Here is a 12,127-nt window from a genome sequence, read left to right as displayed (position 1 = left end):
ATATGCTTTCTTCACCACCTTTTCCACCTGTGCTGCCACCTTTAAGGATCTGTGGACTTGCACACCCAGATCCCTCTGTGTGTCTATACTCCTGATGAACAAAGAACAAAGAACAATACAGCACAGGAACAGGCCCTTCGGCCCTCCAAGCCCGCGCCGCTCCCTGGTCCAAACTAGACCATTCTTTTGTATCCCTCCATTCCCACTCCGTTCATATGGCTATCTAGATAAGTCTTAAACGTTCCCAGTGTGTCCGCCTCCACCACCTTGCCTGGCAGCGCATTCCAGGCCCCCACCACCCTCTGTGTAAAATATGTCCTTCTGATATGTGTGTTAAACCTCCCCCCCTTCACCTTGAACCTATGACCCCTCGTGAACGCCACCACCGACCTGGGGAAAAGCTTCCCACCGTTCACCCTATCTATGCCTTTCATAATTTTATACACCTCTATTAAGTCTCCCCTCATCCTCCGTCTTTCCAGGGAGAACAACCCCAGTTTACCCAATCTCCCCTCATAACTAAGCCCCTCCATACCAGGCAACATCCTGGTAAACCTCCTCTGTACTCTCTCCAAAGCCTCCACGTCCTTCTGGTAGTGTGGCGACCAGAACTGGGCGCAGTATTCCAAATGCGGCCGAACCAACGTTCTATACAACTGCAACATCAGACCCCAACTTTTATACTCTATGCCCCGTCCTATAAAGGCAAGCATGCCATATGCCTTCTTCACTACCTTCTCCACCTGTGACGTCACCTTCAAGGATCTGTGGACTTGCACACCCAGGTCCCTCTGCGTACCTATACCCTTTATGGTTCTGCCATTTATCGTATAGCTCCTCCCTACATTATTTCTACCAAAATGCATCACTTTGCATTTATCAGGATTGAACTCCATCTGCCATTTCTTTGCCCAAATTTCCAGCCTATCTATATCCTTCTGTCACTTCTGACAATGCTCCTCACTATCTGCAAGTCCTGCCAATTTTGTGTCATCCGCAAACTTACTGATCACCCCAGTTACACCTTCTTCCAGATCATTTATATAAATCACAAACAGCAGAGGTCCCAATACAGAGCCCTGCGGAACACCACTAGTCACAGGCCTCCAGCCGGAAAAAGACCCTTCCACTACCACCCTCTGTCTTCTGTGACCAAGCCAGTTCTCCACCCATCTAGCCACCCCCCCTTTATCCCATGAGCTCCAACCTTATTCACCAGCCTACCATGAGGGACTTTGTCAAACGCTTTACTAAAGTCCATATAGACAACATCCACGGCCCTTCCTCGTCAACCATTCTGGTCACTTCTTCAAAAAACTCCACCAGGTTAGTGAGGCATGACCTCCCACTCACAAACCCATGCTATCGTTAATGAATTTATTCCTTTCTAAATGCGCATACATCTTATCTCTAAGAATCATCTCCAACAACTTCCCCACCACGGACGTCAAGCTCACCGGCCTATAATTACCCGGGTTATCCTTCCTACCCTTCTTAAATAACGGGACCACATTAGCTATCCTCCAATCCTCTGGGACCTCACCTGCGTCTAGTGATGAGACAAAGATTTGCGTCAGAGGCCCAGCGATTTCATCTCTCGTCTCCCTGAGCAGCCTTGGATAGATTCTATCAGGCCCTGGGGATTTGTCAGTCTTTATATTCTCTAACAAACCTAACACTTCCTCCTTTGTAATGGAGATTTTCTCCAACGGTTCAACACTCCCCTCCGAGACACTCCCAGTCAACACATCCCTCTCCTTTGTGACGCAAAGTATTCATTTAGGATCTCCCCTACTTCTTTGGGCTACAAGCATAATTCCCCACTTTTGTCCCTGAGAATTCCGATTTTTTCCCTGACGACCCTTTTGTTCCTAACATATGAATAAAATGCCTTGGGATTCTCCTTAATCCTGTCTGCCAAGAACATTTCGTGACCCCTTTTTGCCCTTCTAATTCCCCATTTTGGGTTCTTTCCTACTTTCTTTGTACTCCTCCAGAGCTCCCTCCGTTTTTAGCTGCCTGGACCTAACATATGTGTCTCTTTTCTTTTTGACCAGTCCCTCAATTTCCCTGGTTATCCACGGTTCTCGAATCCTACCCTTCCTATCCTTTTTTACAGGCACATGCCTGTCCTGTAGCCCTAAAAACTGTTCCTTAAAAGACTCCCATATGCCAGATGTGGATTTACCCTCAAACAGCCTCTCCCAGTCAAGAGCTGCCAATTTCTGCCTAATCCCACTAAAGTTAGTCTTCCCCCAATCCAACACCTTACCCATGGGACACCACTCATCCTTTTCCATCACTATCCTAAAGCTAACAGAATTGTGGTCACTATTTGCCACATGTTCCCCTACCGAAACTTTGAAGACCGGACCGGGCTCATTCCCCAGTACCAGGTCCAGTATAGCCCCCTCTCTAGTCGGGCTATCGACATATTGTTCCAAAGAACCCTCCTGTACGCATTTTACAAATTCCTCCCCATTCAGAGTCCCTGCTCTCAGTGATTTCCAGTCTATACCAGGGAAATTGAAGTCTCCCACTACAACAACCCTATTTTTCCTGCACCTATCCAATATCTCCTGACATATCCGTTCTTCCACTTCCCTTGGGCTGTTGGGGGGCCTGTAGTACACCCCCAACATAGTGACTGCGCCCTTCCTGTTTCTAACCTCCACCCAGAGTGACTCGTTACACGACCCCTCTGAATTGTCCTCCCTCTGCACCACTGTAATATGCTCTCCAACTAATACTGCTACTCCCCCACCTCTTTTGGCCCCTCCTCTGTCTCGCCTAAAACACTTGTACCCCGGAATATTCAGCTGCCAGTCCTGTCCCTCTTTCAACCAAGTCTCTGTCACCGCAACCACATCCAAATTCCTCGTGAGCATTAAGGCCCTAAGTTCGTCTGTCTTACCTGCTACGCTCCTTGCATTGAAGTAGACGCACTCCAGACCTCCAGGCCCAGTGAGGTCATCCTCCCCTAGAGTGCTATTCTTCTTTGCCAGCCTTGTCCCAGCCCCAAGCTCGTCCCCAGCCTCTACACTTGTAGACCTAATATTTTGATCCCCACCCCCCCGAACTGCACTAGCAAAACTCCCAGCCAGGATGTTCGTGCCCTTCCAACTTAGTTGTGACCCGTCATTCTTGTACAGGTGCCATCCTCTCCTGAAAACGTCCCATTGATCTGGGAAAATGAAGCCCTCCCTCCTGGACCAGTCCTTTAGCCAAGCATTCAATTGTACTAACTCCCTATTCTTAGCCTCACTGGCACGAGGCATTGGGAGCAGCCCAGAGATGGCCACCCTGGAGGCCCTACTTTTTAGCCTATTTCCCAACTCCCTGAATTGCTCTCGTAGGATCCCCCTGCTCTTCCTATCTACGTCATTTGCACCAATGTGTACAATGACAGCCGTTTCTTTACCTTCCCCTTTTAAGATGCCTCCTATCCGCTCGGAGACATCCATGACCCCAGCACCAGGTAGGCAGACTACCATCCTGGAGTCCCGTTCGCACCCACAGAATCGCCTGTCTGTGCCTCTAACCGACGCATCCCCCACCATGGTTCTGCCATTCCCCCCTGCATTAGATCTACCAAAATGCATCACTTTGCATTTATCGGGATTAAATTCCATCTGCCATTTCTCTGCCCACTGTTCCAGCCTATCTATATCCTGCTGTATTCTGACAATTTTCATCACTGTCCGCAATTCCAGCAATCTTTGTGTCGTCCGCAAACTTACTAATCAGACCAGCTACATCATCTTCCAAATCATTTATATATATATCACAAACAGCAGAGGTCCCAGTACAGAGCCCTGTGGAACACCACTAGTCACAGACCTCCAATCAGAAAAAGACCACTCCACTGCTACCCTCTTCTATGGCCAAGCCAGTTCTGTACCCACCTAGCTAGTTCACCTTTGATCCCGTGAGATTTAACCTTTTGCACCAGCCTACCATGTGGGACCTTGTCAAATGCTTTACTAAAATCCATGTGGACGACATCCACTGACCTTCCCTCGTCAACCATTTTTGTCACCTCCTCAAAAAAGTCAACCAAATCTGTGAGGCATGACCTCCCTCATACAAAACCATGTTGTCTATCGCTAATGAGATTATTCAGTTCTAACTGTAGAGATCCTATCTCTAAGAATCTTCTCCAACAATTTCCCTACCACAGACGTCAAGCTCACTGGCCTATAATTACCCGGGTTATCCTTGCTACCCTTCTTAAATAACAGGACCACATTTGCTATCCTCCAATCCTCTGGGACCTCACCTGTGTCCAATGAAGAAACAAAGATTTCTGTTAGAGGCCCAGCAATTTCATCTCTTGTCTCTCTCAGTAATCTAGGACAGATGCCATCTGGCCCTGGGGATTTGTCTTCCTTAATGCTTCCTAAAACACCTAACACTTCCTCCCTTGTAATTGCGATTTGTTCTAACGGGTCTACACATCTCTCTGAGACACTACCAATCAACGTGTTCCTCGCCTTTGTGAATACTGATACAAAGTATTCATTTAGGATCTCACCTACTTCCTTGGGTTCTAAGCATAATTCCCCTCCTTTGTTCTTGAGAGGTCCGGCTCTTTCTCTGACAACCCTCTTGTTCCTAACGTATGTATAAAATGCCTTAGGATTCTCCTTAATCCTGTATGCCAAGGACATTTCGTGACCCCTTTTTGCCCTTCTAACTTCCTGTTTGAGTTCTTTTCTACTTTCTCTGTATTCCTCCAGTGCTCCATCTGTTTTTAGCTGCCTGGACCTTATGTATGCTTCTTTTTTCTTTTTGATTAGACCCACAATTTCTCTGGTTATCCACGGCTCTTGAATCCTACCTTTCCTATCCTTCCTCTTTACAGGCACATGTCTGTCCTGCAGTCCTATCAACTGCTCCTTAAAAGACTCCCACGTGCCAGATGTGGTTTTATCCTCGAACAGCCTCTCCCAATCAACAGCCACCAAATCCTGCCTAATCCGGCTGTAGTTAGCCTTCCCCCAATTCAGCACCTTACCCATAGGACAACATTCATCCTTTTCCATGACTATCCGAAAGTTTACAGAATTGCGGTCACTGTTCGCCACATGTTCCCCCACTGAAACTTTGATGACCTGACCGGGCTCATTTCCCAGTACTAGGTCCAGCATAGCCCCCTCTCTAGTTGGACTATCAACACATTGTTCCAAAGAACCTTCCTGGGCACATTTTACAAATTCCTCCCCGTCCGGACCCCCAGCCCTAAGCGATTTCCAGTCTATATGAGGGAGATTAAAGTCTCCCACTACAACAACCCTATTTTTCCTGCACCTGTCCAGAATCGCCTTACATATCCGTTCCTCAACTTCCCCTGGGCTGTTGGGAGGCCTGTAGTATGCCCCCAGCATAGTGACTGCGCCCTTCCTGTTTCTGAGCTCTACCCAGTGTCTCATTACATGATCCTTCCAAATTGTCCACCCTCTGTACCGCTGTAATATGCTCCCTAACCAGTATTGCTACTCCCCAACCTCTTCTAGCCCCTCCTCTGTCTCACCTAAAACACTTATACCTCGGAATATTCAGCCGCCAGTCCTGTCCTTCTTTTAACCAAGTCTCCGTCACTGCAACCACATCCAAGTTCCGCGCAAGCATTAAGGCTCTAAGCTCGTCTGTCTTGCCCGTGATGCTCCTTGCATTGAAGCAGATGCACTCCAGACCTCCAGGCCCACTGAGGCCATCCTCCCCCAGAATGCTCTTCCTCTTAGATAGCCTTGTCTTGGCCCCATGCTCGTCCCCAGTCTCTACGCTTGATGACCGATTGTTCTGATGCCCACCCCTCTGCCACATTAGTTTAAACCCACCCGAACCACACTAGCAAACCTCCCAGTCAGGATAGTGGTGCCCCTCCAGTTCAGGTGTAACCCGTCCTTCTTGTACAGGTCTCATCCCCCCTGGAAGACTTCCCAGTGATCCACGAATCTGAAACCCTCCCTCCTGCACCAGTTCTTTCGTCACGTGTTCAGCTACACAATCTCCCTGTTCCTAGCCTCACTAGCACATGGCACGCGGAGTAATCCAGAGATTGCTACCCGAGAGGTCCTGCTTTTTAGCCTTCTACCCAACTCCCTAAATTGCTCTTGCAGGACCACCCTGCTCTTTCTGACTACATCATTTGTACCAGTGTGGACAATGACGTCTGTCTGATTACCCTCCACTTTTAGGATGCTTTCTACCCACTCAGAGACATCCAGGACCCTGGCACTAGGGAGGCAGACTACCATCCTGGAGTCTTGTTCGCGCCCACAGAACTGTCTGTCTGTGCCTCTAACTATTGAGTCCCCCCCCCAAACGGTATACTTATTTTGGAGGGGAACCACAGGGGATCCCTCCACTGACTGCTTCCTCCCCTCCCCTGACTGTCACCCAGCTGGCTTCGCTTTTACGTGTTACCACTTCCCAATAACTGCTATCTATCACCCCCTCTGCCTCCCAAATGATCCGAAGTTCATCCAGTTCCAGCTCTAATTCCCCAAGGCAGTCTGTAAGGAGCTGGAGCTGGGTGCACCTCCCACAGGTGAAGTCAGCAGGGTCACTAATGGTGTCCCTCACCATTACCTGCCACATCCTGCAAGAGGAGCATTGAACTGCCCTAACTGCCATCCTCTCCACCCAAACTCCCAACAAGAGTTAGAAAAAGAAAAACTTACCTGTTCTCAAGTTGCCTCTTACTATTCTAAACCCCAGCAGATACAAACCTAGCCTGTCCAACATGCCCTCAATTTAAGCCATCCATTCCAAGTCTTAGTCTAATAAACCTCCTCTGAACTGCTTTCAACGTATTTACAACCTTCCTTCAACATGGAGGCCAATACTACACACAGTGCTCCCAGATGTGATCTCACCATCACCCTGTATAATTGAAGCATAACCTCCCTACTCTTGTATTTAATTCTTCTCACAATAAACAATAAGATTCTAGTAGCTTTCCTAATTACTTGCTGTGCTTGCACACTACTAAACTTTAATTTTTCACTTATTAACTGTTACAAATGAGTTTTGCACACTACTATTAACCACAGATATTTAAAAACAAGTCACTATTGAAGTAAGTTCAGGAGATTTGACCAATTTGATGATATGCTGCATATTACCTGGAAGGGCTGTGCGAGATTGTGGATTGTTGAAAAGTGGAAGATGCAGGGCTCCCATGTATGGAATTCTGGGGTAGTTTGTACTGTTGGTGTTGGATGATCTGTTGTTGCATAATACCTGAAACATGACATGTTCATACAGTGAAGCTAATTCAAAGAACAAAGTTGCATTTATAAAGCACCTTTCATATCCTCAGGCTGGCCCAAAGAGTACAGTTATTTAAGAAAATGAGGCAGCCAATTTGCACACAGCAAGGTCCAACAGACAGCAGCAGATAACTTAGTTTAATTGTGCTGTTGAGACAAACACTGTAACCTCTCCATTCGGAACTCAAATCCAGAAACAACAGTTACCTGGATTGTTGTCAGCTAACCCCACAACTCTCAGAATCACAGCATTGCAACAAACAACCAGCAAACATAATTCAATCAATGCCTGATGTGCCCAGGGTGTGGGGAAAACTGGCCATGCAGCTGAGCTGAGAAAGTGATGGTGGCTTCAAACATTGCTGTGTTTTTGCTCCTGTCATACAGGCTCCTTACTGCAGGCTGAACACTCAGAGGCACTGCCAGCTTAGACTAAGTGTGGAAGGAGAGGAGCTGATCACAGTTTGTGTAACATGCATGCAGAGAGGCATTGATTGCAGTACAGCTGTGCATGCATGTTTTATAATGGGGTCACACTGGAAAACAGGTTGGGAAGCTTTGGTGCACAGGGTACAAATTAGGTACAGGCTTGACATAAATGTCGTCAAATATTTACTATGAGTACACTGGAATTCAATTGCCCTTAAGGAACATTTATAAAGGAGTGTATTGGTTAACTGTTAGTGATGCTCAGTTTTGTTATAGATTTAATCCTGCGCATTTGTACTTCAGTCCAAATTTTCAAAATGAATGAAAACCTGCACCATCATGTCTTAACACTAGTTTTGGCATGTTTGTCTCATCGCCCTTGTCGAAGGGCCATGGAGGAGGGTGGTGAAGATGACCTAGGCCTTCCAAACTTTCTGATCACAGCAACAACCCAGTCATCCACTATTGAAGTTCTGGTTAAGCCAATCTTTAACATTGTCCAACTGTTTCCTTCACTGTTGGCCTCGTGCTTCTCCTGTTAACCCTTCCGGTGGGGATTGGCATGCAAACCCTTCTGCACGGCAACATGTGTAAAGAACTTCATTTGGCTCCATTTTACGTCTCAAGTACATTTTTATATCCAGTTTACACCCAGTGGTTCGGCATTCTAACCATTTCCTATAATCCAAAAATATCTCAGTCCTAAGCATTCCAGATTGGAGGGGTTACAGTGTATGGCAAGCATAATGAGAACTTCTCTGTTCTTGCCATGAAATATTGTAGAGCAAGCTGAGAGGGAAGGCAGAGGATCAGTTAAACATGATTCAAAATGTAAACTTTAATTGTACAGATATATTTTTAAAGTGATTCTTACAAGTTACAAAATTGACAGTTCTGACATACATCTCGCCCTTTACAGAATCACTTTCTTCTTTAAGGGAAAGGATTGATCTGATATGGGCTCAAGCATAATTCCATTAAGCTTAGTAAAATGTATGCTCTATGGTTCATCTAACATTTTATGCAGTTTTAATGTGTGGTTTTATATTTAGAGTAAATTCCCAACTCCAGGAACATAGCCTAGCAAATATAGGTATTTCCTCCCAATGACAGCCAAGTCACCCTCATTGATCACAGATGACTAACAGCAGCAGTAAATTGAAGCAACTACTATGTTCCCTATGATCAACAAAGCCATCACACAGCTAGTCAACCAGCAGCTAACGTCAGTCAGTGAAGGTGAAAAAGAAATTCAAACTGTATTTCCCCTCCCCACATCTTTGTGAAGAAATTAATAATTTCAATGTTTCTGCTGAGCAAAGGCACTGACTGATTCATAGGTTCAGGGTAAAGCATTTAAGCTGTGCAATTTGATCCCCAAAACATGCATAAGAACCCCAAAATGCCTCAAAGATTTTAAATTCTTCAAACAGTATAAACTTATAGCCTTAATTGTAAGTGATGCAACTGCAGAATACAATCGATCCCAAATCCATAGCAAAAATTCTGTACCAGGAAAAAAATTGCAAGTTTTTGTAAATCAGCCGATCTGGTGTTTGCTGTACGTGGATTACTCACCACTCTGTACCCCATATCGATTCTGCATGCTTTTCTCCCTGAAGACATTGGGGTTTCTAGCCAAGACAGCTTGCAAGAGGACTGGAATATCACCCTCTGGATCATCACTACCAAGGTTGTCCTTCAGTTCTCTACAAAAGGGACACAAATTACTTTGTTTTACCTCGACACTACTTTTACCACAATTAAAATAACTTTTAAATATCACTGACGACAATGAGTTATGATTATTTTACGAGTATACTTGGAAGTTTAAACTCCAAAGTCAAATAAAGCTTTCATGTTATTTAGGGACCATCTAGGAATAACCTTGCTTGAAAAGTTTCACGCCTTAGCTTTATTTGAGATTTTATTAGCAGGACAGAGGTCAAATAAGGATTCAACAGCTCATACCTTCACTTACTTTTTAAAATGTATTGATGTGACGTAAGTATTGGTGGTAAGGCCAGCATTTGTCTACCCTAATTAGCCTCAAGAGCAGTAAATTATTCAAGACTTTTATTCACGATCGTCTAGTGGTAAGTGTAAGCTACAAAACTAAAATGTGCCATTCTCAAAAATTTTGAAGATTGAAAAACCTGAATGAGACAGTGAAAAATCACAAGAAATTGCAAAAAAGATGAAGTAGAAATATTTGGAAATTTCGGCATGTAAAAGAATGAGATGTGTCACTTATTCAAGGGATCAATTTCTGGAAGCAATTCCAAATGAGCTGAGGGATTGTTTTTTTGAGAAGGATTATGATGAATGAAAACACTTTTCTAATAGTGTTGTGCTTTTGGACCAGTATTGTCCACCCAAACAATCATTTCTGTGCACCTAAAATACTTTGTGAACTATAATACAAAGAACAAAAAAAGAACAAGGAAAAGTACAGAACAGGAACTGGCCCTTTGGCCTTCCAAGCCTGTGCCGACCATGATGCCCTAACTAAACTAAAGAAAACCTTCTGCCCTTATTCGGTCAATATCCCTCTATTTCCTCCCGATTCATGCACCTAAACAGATGCCTCTTAAATGTTGCTAAGGCACCTGCTTCCACCACCACCTCTGGCAGTGAATTCCAGGCACCCACCACTCCGTGTGAAAAACTTCCCCTGCACATCTCCCTTAAACATTCCCCCTCTCACCTTGTAGTGAGAGGGGGAAGTTTGCAACTGACACTTCCACCCTTGAAAAAAGCCTCTGACTGTCCACCTTTTCTATGCCTCTCATAATTTTGTAGATCTCTATCAGGTCTCCCTCAGCCTCCGTCTTTCCCATGAAAACAATCCGAGTTTATTCAACCTCTCCTCATAGCCAACATCATAGGCAACATCCTGGTGAACGTTCTTTGCACTCTCTCCAAAGCTTACACATCCTTCTGATAGTGTGGTGACGCAATACTCCAAATGCAGCCTAACCAAGGTTTTATATAGCTGCAACATGATTTCCCAACTCTTGTACTCAATACCTCAGCTGATGAAGGCAAGCATGTCATCTGCCTTCTTAATCACCTTGGCCACCTGTGTTGCCACTTTTAGGGAACTGTGGGCCTGCACTCCTAGATTCCTCTGTATGTTAGTGTTCCGAAGGATTCTGCCATTTACAGTATAATTCACACCTAAATTTGATCCTCCAAAATGCATCACCTCACATTTGCTCAGATTAAACTCCATTTACCATTTCTGTGCCCAAATCTCCAATCTATCGACATCCTATTCTATCCTCTGATAATCCCCAGCACTATTGGCAACTCCACCAATCTTCCTATCATTCACAAACTTACTAATCAGACCTCCCACATTTTCCTCCAGATCATTTATATAAGAACATAAGAAATAGGAGCAGGAGTAGGCCATCTAGCCCCTCGAGCCTGCCCCACCATTCAATAAGATCATGGCTGATCTGAAGTGGATCAGTTCCACTTACCCGCCTGATCCCTATAACCCCTAATTCCCTAACCAATCAGGAATCCATCTATCCGTGATTTAAACATATTCAACGAGGTAGCCTCCACTACTTCAGTGGGCAGAGAATTCCAGAGATTCACCACCCTCTGAGAGAAGTTGTTCCTCCTCAACTCTGTCCTAAACTGACCCCACTTTATTTTGAGGCTGTGCCCTCTAGTTCTAGTTTCCTTTCTAAGTGGAAAGAATCTCTCCATCTCTACCCTATCCAGCCCCTTCATTATCTTATATATACTACAAACAGCAGAGGTCCCAGCACTGATCCCTGCGGAACATCACCAGCTATAGATCCCCATTCTGAAAAATACCCTTCCACCACTACTCTGTCTTCTATAACCAAGCCAGTTCTGCATCCATCTAGCCAGCCCACCCCGAATCCCATGTGATTTTAGTTTTTGTTCCAGTCTGCCACGTGGGACTTTGTCAAACTCCTTACGAATGTCCATATAAACTACATCCACAGCCCTTCTCTCATCAATGTTCTTCGTCACCTCTTCAAAAGAACTCAATCAAGTTGGTGAGACATGACCTTCCCCGTACAAAACCGTGCTGCCTGTCACTAACTAGTCCATTTTCTTCCAAATGTGCATATGTCCAGTCCCTCAGTATCTTATCCAAAAGTTTCCCCATCGCTGATGTCAGGCTCACCGGCCTATAATTTCCTGGATCACCACTGCTCCCTTTCTTAAACAAGGGAACAACATTGGCTATTCTCCATCCAATGGAACCTCACCTGTGGTCAAAGAGATTGTGAAGATATCTGTTAAGGCCCCAGCTATTTCTCCCCTTTCCTCCTGCAGTAACATGGGATAGATTCCATCCGGCCCCAGGACAGGTCTCCCTTAATTCAATTTAGGATACTCAACATTCCTCCTTTGATATATTGACAATCTCA

General features: G+C 45.2%; 1 protein-coding gene across 10 annotated transcripts in view; it reads right to left on the bottom strand.

Annotated features, from left to right (window-relative positions):
- The window catches only part of LOC144495209 (nipped-B-like protein), a 728,344-nt gene that overhangs the window by 533,300 nt on the left and 182,917 nt on the right, over nt 1-12,127 (bottom strand). For all 10 annotated transcript variants that reach the window (XM_078215273.1, XM_078215271.1, XM_078215278.1 and 7 more), the window contains 2 exons: nt 9,285-9,415; nt 7,131-7,248 (listed from right to left, as the gene is read on the bottom strand). In XM_078215273.1, the coding sequence (XP_078071399.1) occupies nt 7,131-7,248; nt 9,285-9,415 (249 nt within the window). The remainder of the gene's footprint in view (nt 1-7,130; nt 7,249-9,284; nt 9,416-12,127) is intronic.

The sequence above is a fragment of the Mustelus asterias genome, chromosome 6 (assembly GCF_964213995.1).
Source record: "Mustelus asterias chromosome 6, sMusAst1.hap1.1, whole genome shotgun sequence".
NCBI classification, from domain to species: Eukaryota; Metazoa; Chordata; class Chondrichthyes; order Carcharhiniformes; family Triakidae; genus Mustelus; species Mustelus asterias.
The sequence above is the reverse complement of the archived record's forward strand: the minus strand, read 5'-3'. Positions and strand labels throughout refer to the sequence as shown.